Raw genomic sequence first — 11,712 nt, 5'->3', positions numbered from 1 at the left:
GAAAATACTGCAAAAACGAATTCCATCTCAATTTCCTAGACTTGCAATTTAAAGAGGTCAGTTCAAATTGCATGTTTTTTTTCCTCCAAGCAACAGGCCAAAACCCCAAAATATTCTGTTAACCATCCTGTATGACAGAAAAGCAGGAAATGCTCACATTACTGGGGCTGAAACCAGTGCACCTTAAGCATGTCTGCTTTACAAAATGAGCTCATCAGAACCCTTGCAGATATATTTACTGTCAATCAATTAATCACCTAATCATTTCAGATGTATGTTACATCATTTTAAAAGAGAAGTTATAGTTATCTCCCGGGTTAAATGCAGGACAGAAAGTCTAATATCATAAAGCAGCCGTGTTCAGATCAGACCCCTGACAATTCACTTGCTAGGCTACTTCTTGGCCAAGACATTTTACATCCTCCCTGTTCGTCTCAGGATGGCTGCAGCGCGTAAACTATGCATTAATTAATATATAAAAACTCACCAGCTGCTTGGACAAAACGCACAACCACCAAAACCTACTAGACCAGCGTTTAAAAAAAAAAAAAAAAATCTCACGATGACTGAGTCAGATTTGCCAACAAGCAGACACCTGCACCCTTCAGAGGAATGTCGGCCACCCAGTTTCACGTCACACATGCGCACGCGCGCGCGCACACGCGCATACAGACAGACACACACACACACACACACACACACACACCTGCCCACCGAGCTCGCGCTGTGCGCGGCTAGGATACAGGCCTACCTATATGTGATTTGACGTCAATATTTTCATTGCGCAGCGTGATGAATGATTTACACCGCTGCAGATGGACAGATGAGAACTATAGAATGGTGAGCGCGGACTCCGTTTAAATTACGTTAAATGAGCCTAACGGTAGCTTGGTTCAGTCCAAAGTGAACGCCCTTTTTCCGCTTCCCGGAAAACAAGCCAGAGCTGTTGGTTTTTACGAGCATTAAGCATTCATTTTAGGTTGCTTCATTTAAAAAAAGCGGACGTGGTAACGTTATACCCGAACACTGCCTTCTAAACACAGTGTAGAAGGAAATAAACGGGATAAAGTGAGGCAACGCGTCCCATTCAACACGATAACCCCCGAACAATGACTGAGCTGCAGCGCATCACTGGTTTCCTCTCACCGCCCCAGTTGCACCGACACAAGCGGGATTAAAACGTTTCCCCAACACCACGAGGAGCACATGTAACGGCTTAACATCGAAAAATAACCACCGACCATCACCCGGTAATCGTGAACTAACCTGTGAGTGTCGTTTAGACCGATGTTGCTCCTGATACCCCGGCAGCACAGCTGATGATCTCTCCCGCTCGTCCACGGGGTTTCCCTCCAATCAAAGAAACAGCAGCAGGGTCGCATCGGGACGGATGACGTCAGACTCGGGTTGCTAGGGCAACAGAATTCAGAGGCAAAATAAAAAGCCATGGTAACTGGACAGTTTACTGCTCATTTTTTTGTTTTGTTTGTTTCCCCTAACGTTACGAGTAACTTATTGGTATCATAATTATACAGCACTCATGCGTATATTAGGTTGCATCACATTCCCTTGTTATTCGGTTATTGTACGCATCTGAAATGCAAGGTTTTACTTATGGTTTTGGCGTATATACCCGCAAAGACTCATGGAACATATAGTTAATACATTTTATCTCGGGTACGACGAGAAGGAGTTCGAGTTTTTCTGTTTCAGGGTCTCAGAAAGAATCATGAAATAAGTCCTTCATAATAGTAAGGTGAACGAATCCCCCCTCTATTTTATCTGCCGAAACTATGGGAAGCTGGATTATGTTAAGCGACAAGGCTTAGATATGCCATTATTTTTAAATCAGTTTCCCTATGAACAAGTCAAAATACATTTAAAATGGCATTTATTACCATTTGCCTTCACTGAGAGCTCCATACACACACCATTGACATAGTAAAGTTATCATAGTGAGATAACATTTGATATAATAAATGAATATTGCTATGTTAATGACCTATCATTAAGCTATTAAGGTATCAGGCTCTGCAGTCATAAGCCCTCTGACAGGTGACACCGTTTTAAACCCTGACTTCACAAACCTTTAACTTTCGTTGAAATATTACCTTGCCAATGCAGGGAAAGACACAAGTTAAACTGGTTTTAAAGTGAATCTACATTGTATCCACCATTCCTGTTTTTCTAGTTGTTGTAGTAGCCATTAATCAGTCCCTCTGGTATCATACATGAATCATGTCCATTCACTTGTCTTACAAAGGAAGAAAAAAAAACATAGAAATAGAAATAAATAAACACTATTTTCTAACCTTCTTTACACAGCATACAGTTTAGGCAGATGCAACATACACCTCAATGAAAGTGACGCTCTTCCAAAATGTTCAAAAACAGAGGCCCTGGAAGCTTAACCTCAGAAACAGAATTAATCAAATTTGATTTGAAGACATAACTATCTATGCATGATTAGATATCCAAGGTATAGAAAAATAATCAGGTTTTAAACAGGGGTTGACTTGGTCAATTAACATTTGAGTTGGATATTTGTGTTATTCGGATGCAGGCCAGCATATTGCAAAGGACTTCTGTACTAAATTTGTATAAAATGCACATAAACAATTGTTCATAATGTGATAATAACTAACCCTACATGTTTAAAGACACTGCCACATAAAGTCAGAAACCAGAGCATTTCTTTATCACCGCTTACCAGAGTGAGGGTAAGCATGTTGCTTTCATCTCTTCAAGCTCAGATACATTCCTGGAAACAGATGATCTATAGCCAGTGGGAATCGAATTATTTCCTTCAACTAATTAATCTAACTTATTCATTTTGTACAAGTGCTCTTCCTTTTCCTGTCAGTCCGTCTGTGCTTGAATCCAAACAGAGGGGCCATAGCACACAAAGGAGCTCTAGCAGATGTGTGTGTGTCTGTTTGTATGAATAACTATGTTTTAATTCACAAGTTTACAGATGGAAAAGAAGGAGGTTGATTGTGTGTGGGGAGACAGAGGAATAATGTGGGCTGTGACTCATTTAGTCAAGCCGCTCAAACCATTAAAAAAAATCAGGCAGCATGGCGCTGGCTTTATTTTTCTAGTTTCCTGAAAACAAAATCATTTTGTGGCCTTTATAGAGACACTGTGAATAAAAGGCACGCTGGTAACACCAGTGAATGCAGAGCTGTGGTCATTTTGTTGTCTGTATGGAAAGATAATAAATCTTTTCAACGACAGTCAACAACATCATTTTCAGCTGGTCGAGTGACTTATGGGTTCAGACAGGATTCATTGATTTAGTTAATTAGACACACACAGTGCTGCAGTTTGAGTCATTTCCTGTTGTCTGAAGTGTGGCTGATGCAGGGCTTTTTTACAACAGCTGGTTTCAGGTTCTACATCTGATATATTTGTTTTGTGACAATTTCAATATACGTTTCAGATTTGGGATCGGTGTTCTTGTTTGCGTCAATGTCTTGTTTCCCATATGTAACCTTTTTCATTTAAAATCAAAACAATTCTAAGATGCTTTGATTTTCCCATTTATGAAGTTTGAATTGTAGATTTCTCTTCCTTTTCCAAACTGTTTACGTTAATATCATCTTGTGTTTTGTCTTAATCCAGTATATATGGACTGTGCACATGTATCTTTAAACACGAGCCAGACACAAAACAGTTTCTATAAGTTAACACGGTATTGTCCATTAATTCATCATTTATCAAACTATGAAGTATTGGAATCTGACAGTGTTTGGAGTCTACATAACATTTTAAATATAATTGTTTAGCTTTAATCTGACGAGGACAAAACACAGGGGCCAACTGAAGATGAAAAATGTAGGTTAAGATTTAAAATATATATAGATCAATAGACATAAGAGACATGATTGCAAGCTCAAAATCTGATCCAGTAACAATGTGTTTGGTCATTTAAAGGTTGAATTACAGTGTATTTTAAACAGCATTAAGTAGCTTAATTACAGCTACTTCAACAAATGTAATATTTTTAAACAGTCACTGAAATGCTGTTAAAACACTATATTCAGCCTATTTTAAAAAACTCACTGTCAAACTACATTCTACAGCTGCACCACTTAAAAATGTATATACATATATAGCAATATAGAAATATTTACATATAATTATCAATATAATAGGAACTGTGTTCAATTTGTGACGGCTGACATCATCTGTGTACATAGAGTCACATTGATTAATAAAAAATAACTTCCACTCACAAAAAGAGGGACATGCAGAGGTTTCATTTAGAGCTGAGCGTGACTTTGCTCTCTTTACTCTTTGAAATATTTTAACTGGAAGGCAAAAAAAATAATTAATAAGATGTTCAAAGAAATTACGTAAGATTTTCCTGAGTAACAAACTATTATCCTAAACACATATTTCCCTCATCTCAGGGTTAACTTAGTTTTCACTAAATCTGCTTTCTGAAACAGGGCCCAGGTGTAACAGATTTATATGTAAATGTATAGATTAACATGTCAATTACTGTCTGTGAATCTTCCCTTCAGTCACAATATGAAGGCTCCAGACTGATTAAATGCAATAGTGTGTAAACAAAAATTCGTAACTATTCATGAATTATTGCACATTTACAAGTATCAGCTGATGTCCTACAAAAAATCCACATTTACACTATGTGAGCAGAGCAGCAGAGAAATACAGTAAGAGCCACTGGGCCAACAACAGAGTGAAGGTCTTAAGTGAATTTTAGTAAAAAACAAAGTCATCCTACAAAACCCTCAGGAAAGAAACGTTGTCATTTTAAGAAAAGACAGAGAAACGCAGATATACAACAAAGTAAAATTTAATAAAATGCTATAATACATCATTGAAGCATTCATTTTCCAAGTGTACATATGTTGCTGACACACTTCCATTAAATTTGATTAACTTACAACTCATGTAGCAGCTTGGAAATGGGGAAAATTTCACATTTTTGTGACCCAACATAAAATTCTTATTAGATGAAAGATTGCAGTATTATATGGCAGACAGCACTGTGGAATAATTCCATATTAAACAACTAATATGAGAATATGATCCTTTTTGATCCAATACTCAAAGTACACATTTGTTATATCATTATCTTGATTGCAGCAAATATAAAAATTAGAATTCTCCCACCTAAGCGAAATCCATGCTTTGTTTAAGGAAGCGGTTTGCTTTTACCTCATGTGTCATGTTAACTCATCAAAGGTTCAGATAGAGAGGTACGAGCTTTAGCAGCAAGACATACTCCTATGTGCACAACACATCAGGGCAGTGAGGCATCTGTTCAGAGGAACTGTGTGAATGAAGAGGGAAACCTTCACCACTTGGATTGAATCGGTCTTCAGTGGCCCTGAAATTAAAACGGGTGTTTAAGTTTAGTTCTGCATGTAATTAAACACAAGCGAAAAGAGGACTGGATGGGAGGAAGCACCGTGTTAAAGGCAACCCGGCCCGTTTTAAAGCCTAAATGAAGTTAACTGCTTTAAGTTAATTACATCGAATCATCCTTTGCTGTCAGACTGAGACCAAGTGCAGAGTTGGTGCAGGGCTGTGAAGGAAATCCAGGGTGACCGTTTATGCCTCCACTCCCTCTAACTCAGGGGGCATAGGGGATTTCGGGTGCTTGCTCTCGAAGTGTTGCTTGAAGGTTTTTGGGTCGGGCATCTGGGACTGCAGGAAGGGATGACACATCCAACAAATATGTTAAAATTTAGGGAAATGGCAGAGGCCTAAAAAAAGAGAGGGACCAAACGCCAGCAGAATTAACAATAGAAATGGAAATTAAACATCTTTTTCCCCATCCAGAGTCAGGTTTGGGCTTTTTGGGGTGTCACAGTTGAGACATCACACTCACCCTGCACACAGCGCAGGTGAACACTAGCGCTGCCTTGGCTGCTGTCTTTTGATCGTGACCCTTGGCCTTTTTCATCTCCGCCTGTTTCTTGGCGTTTTTCTGCTGAGACTGCAGCTTTTGATGCCCACGAGCCATTCTGGCAAAGCCTAAAGGGGACAAAGGAAGGACAATTGACTTCATGTTTACTGATACACTGATACACATCATTTATTGTTGTTGGTTGGTACACATCTACCACAAACAAGTCAGTTAGTAAAAGACTATTAATAGTTCTTTTAGTGCACAGTGCCCCAAAGAGAAGGATGGCATAACACCATGTTTACTGTGATAGAAAAAGGTAAAGTATGGGTGAGAGTCTATCAAAAATCATGGTCTGTGAGACAGGCAACTCTCTCATTATTGGCCATATTATTTGACTTTTGCAGGGCTAATCAAAAGCCTTTCTTACAAGCAGCGACAGTAAAAAGCAAGCAAAAAGGTCAGGCAAAGTGAACAAGATAAAGCTTCAGTTAAACATGAACTGCTTAGCTTACAGTGCTAAATACCCGGAAGCACGTTTACAATGTTATTTGGATAACTCTTTTTGTAAACCTAACCTTTTAATCAGCAAAGAAAACACGTTTTTTAAAGCAGGACGAGGTTTGGCAGATTGTGCTACAGATTTACTTGAACTTGACAATATTGAGAGAGTGGTACCAGTGAAGGAAACAAGTCCTCTCTTGTCCTCACAGACATTGAAATATTTGGATTTTTACTATTTCCTCTGCAGGTGTGCAGGGCCCCTGTCACTGTCCACGAGTACCATGATGTCCCCTATGAATGCAAGCTGACTATTAGTGGGGCTAGAACACACATCAAAAGGGACCAAATTACCTAATATAAGGCATTAAAGCAGCACCCACCTTATGGTCCTTACCAGTACATAAACTTTAGTGGTGCATACTCCCAAATTATCAAACTCTGATTGGGGATTTCAAGGCCCCTGAAGGTCTAAGGACATGGGGTGGTTGCCCACTTTTTTCAGATGGTAATCGACCTTTGCCTACTAGCAAAGCCTATAATTAGTACGATGTTTGTTAGCTATGTATTCAGTGGTAACTAGCGTTGTTTAGTTTATGAAGAATCTGGCACGCCTGCTAAGCACTCAGCATGTACATTTAGTCAACACCATAGGTTAGCTAGCTTAAACTGTTTTCATTGGTGCTTAGAGCTTGAGGAATATAATGCAATTACTAATATCGGTGATATAACTCCGCAAATACAGAAAACAATGTGAAGATGCAAACAGAATTAGAAAACTATTAAGCTAATGTTTGTATATTGAGATTTAATATTCTCTGCAGCTCTTAAGTTTACATACTTGGACAAAGTCCTCCCGTTAGCCTCATTGAGAAAAAAACGAGATATTACCAGAACACATTTGGCTCACTGTGATCGAGGTGACACAGTTAATATTAATTGTATCAATCGAGCTGTTGCCTGGAGCTGTAACGTGGGTTAGCCTACATGTTAGCCTACATGCTACATGTTAGCCTACATGCTAGCCTCAGCTATAGCGTTAGCTAGCAGGCTAACCTTAAACTGAATATTTCCTTCTGCTTGTGGTTGACGTTAACCAGGAAATGTACGAGCGGTATGTCAAAGCTTATACAAGTTTAAAAGGACAGCAATTCTTACCTCTTAAAAATAACAATACGTGCCGTTTTCTAGGCGCACACACAGAAGTGTGACAGCTGCTCGGTTCCCAGACAGCTGAAGGCTACTGTTACATTCAACGACACTCGTAATATAGGATTTCATGGGTACTGCATTGAAAGCCTGTTTACAAGGCAGCAGTATGCCAAACTGCGATTTTAAGGATAATAGGATAACGGAAATGATCCATCAGTATTATAGCTGTGATTGTTCGCGAAAGAGGTAAAGTAATCTAAGTTTTCACTGTGTCTGACAAGACACTGTGCTTTTGCCTGCTGTAGGGAATAAATTAAGCAACCAATGGAATTAACCACGGAAGTTCCCTAGGGATACTATATTTCTACGATAATATGACGAGTCCATGAACGCACCGATAGGGCTGGCTGACTGTAGGTAATGTAGACGCAGATTTACACATAAACTGAAATTTGGAGAGGAAAGTAAATCAGGTTTTCTTAAAATATAAAATGCTTTTCATTAAATGGTTCATGATAATCCCAAATTGGAATTTACAGTTTATCCACTGCTTAATCATAATATGTGTGTCCTCATTATTGCATGGTAATATGCATTACAGTAAAAAGTACAATATTTAATTGTAAAAAGTAAAAAGTACAATATTTACCTCTGTAATGTAGTAAAAAGTAAACATGTTTCTCCTTTAGACATCAACCAGGTAACATTTTTAGAGGCTCCCTGGTTTTCTTTTAAAGGTAAGCAGGATTTCTTTATTTCACAACTTCATCACAGTAAGCAGCGTTTTACAAACTATACTTTTTTAAATCTAAAATCCACTTCACACCTAATTAATCTAACGCCAGACATTAATGAACTGGCAGTCAAGAAAAGATGCCAAACATCTGGCTCTGGTACATATGCATAAATGAATGTAGCCTATTTCTTTTTGCACTTTGTCCAATATCCCTTCTATCCTGTTTATTAAATGTTGACCCTGTTTGGCCCTCAATGTAGTCCTAATTTTTAGGACCAGAGAACTGGTAATGTTTCATTGTTTGTTTGGAATTAGGAGATGGCACACCTATTTCCAACCTAATTCTTTGTTGCGTAAGTATGCAATTAAAAGGACATTTGGGAAAGGGATTATGTGCAAAAATATCACTTTTTTCATTTGATTGTTTTTCTTTTTGTTTGTTTTGTGTAGAATATAGTTGTCTACCTGTCATACAGATCTGTATAATTTGTTCAGTGTCAGATCTCTCTACACTGGAAAGCACTTTGTCAGATTAGATTATCTGTGGAACCTTCTGCACCACATTCTGTGTTACTGTTGGTTTTACTATGAAGCTAAAAATCTATCCAATCTATCGGTATAATAATGTGTATGCACTGGACCAAAACTCTTTGCATCAATTTTGAGACAAGTGATTAAAAAGTGCTGTTACCCCAAAGAAACACAAGGGGGCAGGTATGTATGATGACAACTGTATAAAGGAGTATTGTGTGGAAAAAATCCGTTGCTGTGCCACCAGCATCCACAACATGTACACACAGGCTTTAACACTAATACTGACATACACATAGTATGACTGTAATGTTTAAATAGCTGAATTATCAGTACAACAATCAAACATTTACTGCAAGCATTGCCCAGTAAAATCGGTCTTGACTATTTGACAGCATTCATTAGTGTATATTGTTATTAACTGATGCAGCACAACTTGTACAGACCATGATGTGATGATCAGATAGTTTATCTTTTCTATCTGTGACTTTGGTTGGGGGAACAGTGGAGCTGTTCACCTCCGCTCTGTATTTGACTGTATGCAGCTAATATGGAAATTGACTGCAGCTCCAGTTTTCACATGATAGAAACAATGTCTCACACGCAACCCAAATAACATCAACATATTAATCAGCCTGAAAAGAAAATAATAATATGAAGTTGCATTAATGTATTTTTATTTATTAAAAAGAAGTCAAAGTTTATTTTTATTCACCAACAAGTCATTTTATTACTCATTCCTGGTGGAAATCTTCCAGACAGTTATGGTGTCATGACTTTCCTGTAGAAATGTTATCATTGTGAGAAAAGTCTGCAGCCTGCCATTGTACCCCCTCCACCTTCCTGCTTTTTTCCCCTTCATCATAAGGGAAGAGAGACAATCCTTTCAGTCTTTTGTGAAGAGGGGTGGGGGATATCTCTCACGAGAAAAGGATGTGATTATGCTTTCAGAAGGAGGCCAAAAAAGTAAAAAGAAAGAAGGGAGGGAAAAAATTAGCCCCCTCCCTTCCCCACCCTGGATGTTGTTGTGCAGGGACTTGCTAGCTTAGGTTTAGGGTGAGGTTGTCCAGCCTTAGGGCCTGTGTGAAAGCAAATCTTCCAGGTGTCAGCTTTTCAATAGCGGAGGAGAATTTCATATGGCTTTCCATTGTGTGTATGAATGAGCAGGGGTTTGCCGAAGACAGCCTGAGAGTTTCCTCCTCCATTTGGGTCTTTTCTTCCCGCCACAAGGGTTTTCAGGTTCACTTTCGGCTCAGCCAAGTTGTTTTTGAAGGATTTCTTTTGTTGTAAATCATCTCTTACAGTCTCTGATTTATGTTTCTCACTGCACAACCGCATACATAACCAGGGTCAGCTATAATTTTCAAGAGGATAAGCCAGGGTCAGGAAAGAGTTTTTAAAGATGCATTTCAGGGTAGAGAATCATGGTCAACCTGAACCAACCTTCACTCAGAGAGGGAGAAACACGGGCCGTCAGGGAGTCAGTGTGACCTCCTTGTTTCTCTGGAGGTTGTTGAGGGAAGAGGAAATTGGATTTCCTCTTCCCTATTGGTAACTTCCTCTCCCTGCCCCCTCCCCCCTCCCCTTCATGCTTTCCCTTTTTTTTCCAAACCAACAGGTTTTGCCACAGTCCACTGCTGCAGCCACAAGTCACAATGTTGCCAGACCAGTCGGGTTGTACACAAGCCGTGACCCAGTCACAACACATCCACATGCTGGTAACTTTCACTGCTGCCTTTAGAGGCCTCGTACCACGTGATTTAAATGACATGCAGTCTAAAGCACACACAGGGTTTGTTAACGCATTTAACAGCAGTGTTTGTGGCAAAGAAAAAAGATGAGATCAAATTAAATATTGACCCACCAATATCACACATCAATCTATCTCTGAGGGCAAAAAAAGTTCAAACCAAACTCAATGGTACAAATTGAGTTGAATGTATCTGTTCACTGGTTTATTAAAAACTGACCCTCAGGTCCCCCGAGACATCACATCAAGTTGGCAAACCATGCCAAAAAGGTTAATTTCTTACCTCGACACACACACACATCCACTTCTACACGCAGAGTGCAACTGAAGGAGAGGCGAGGTCCGGGGTCAGTCAGACAGACACTGATTGTGAAGGTGGTGACATCATTCACTAACCCCTCAAACAGCAGCAGCTCTGAAGCAACTGTGGCCGTTTGTGAGTGGAGTCTACAGCATTGGATCAAATGTCAGTTTAAACACACATATGTCATGGCATTTATGATTTATGAGACTATTCTAAGTCATCTCACCTTCCTCCCCATGTCATCCCCCCCCCCACAACACTCGTCTGTCTCAGCTGTGAGTTAATCCTGGCCAAGTCCAGACAAGCTGCTTCTCCCTGCGAAAAAACTCCAGGTATGTAGGATACACCTTTCACCTCTCTCACAGAGTGGGACGCACACACACACACACACACACACACACACACACACACACACACACACTCATAGGTATTCTGTGGCTCTTGGCCCATGACTTTCCTGTCTTGCTCATGCCTGCTTGTGGCAGCTTGTACAGTAGCCTTCACACTATTCCAGCTGTCATACATGGCCAAACATTCCAGCTGGGAGGAGTCCTGTAGGGAATGGTACAGATATGGAAAAAAAACAATACATAACCATTATCTTGATTAAGTCAAGCAAAACTTCCCACTACTTCTTAGTTAGATTTCTGAGTAGAGTTAATGATTCATATATGAACAGATTTTGAGACAACGGGCCCCTGGGCAGAGGCATTTAAAGCCCCCACCCCACAGCCTTGTTGTTTGCAGTTACTTTGTGTCTATTTGTGGTAGTTTTACGTCTCTTTTAAGTATTTTTGTGTCTCTTTATGCAAAGGTAGTTTTGTTCTCTTTGGGGTCGCATTGTGTCTCTTTGT

The 11,712-nt window shown here is 39.5% G+C and overlaps 2 protein-coding genes across 3 annotated transcripts in view; both read right to left on the bottom strand.

Annotated features, from left to right (window-relative positions):
- The window catches only part of LOC137890196 (14-3-3 protein zeta/delta-like), an 8,001-nt gene extending 6,646 nt beyond the window's left edge, over positions 1-1,355 (bottom strand). The window contains exon 1 of the mRNA XM_068734327.1: positions 1,267-1,355. The gene's annotated coding sequence lies outside the window, so the exon portion shown is untranslated. The remainder of the gene's footprint in view (positions 1-1,266) is intronic.
- Positions 1,356-4,809: 3,454 nt separating this feature from the next.
- LOC137890210 (zinc finger protein 706-like) lies at positions 4,810-7,650 on the bottom strand. 2 transcript variants are annotated; one of them, XR_011105276.1, is made up of 4 exons: positions 7,544-7,650; positions 5,867-6,012; positions 5,508-5,682; positions 4,810-5,362 (listed from the first exon to the last, which is right to left on the bottom strand). XR_011105276.1 is itself a non-coding variant. In XM_068734362.1 (3 exons), the coding sequence occupies exons 2-3, from the start codon at positions 5,999-6,001 to the stop codon at positions 5,587-5,589; spliced, it is 231 nt and encodes a 76-aa protein (XP_068590463.1). In that variant the 5' UTR covers positions 6,002-6,012; positions 7,544-7,650; the 3' UTR covers positions 4,810-5,586. The 2 variants fall into 2 exon arrangements, 1 of the variants encoding a protein (XP_068590463.1); XM_068734362.1 differs by having other exon boundaries at positions 4,810-5,682.
- Between the last annotated feature and the right edge of the window lie 4,062 nt (positions 7,651-11,712).

Source organism: Cebidichthys violaceus, unplaced genomic scaffold (assembly GCF_023349555.1).
Source record: "Cebidichthys violaceus isolate CVI_PGR_0920_01 unplaced genomic scaffold, fCebVio1.0.p SCAF_63, whole genome shotgun sequence".
In the NCBI taxonomy this organism is placed as follows: Eukaryota; Metazoa; Chordata; class Actinopteri; order Perciformes; family Stichaeidae; genus Cebidichthys; species Cebidichthys violaceus.
This window is presented reverse-complemented; position numbering and strand designations above follow the sequence as displayed.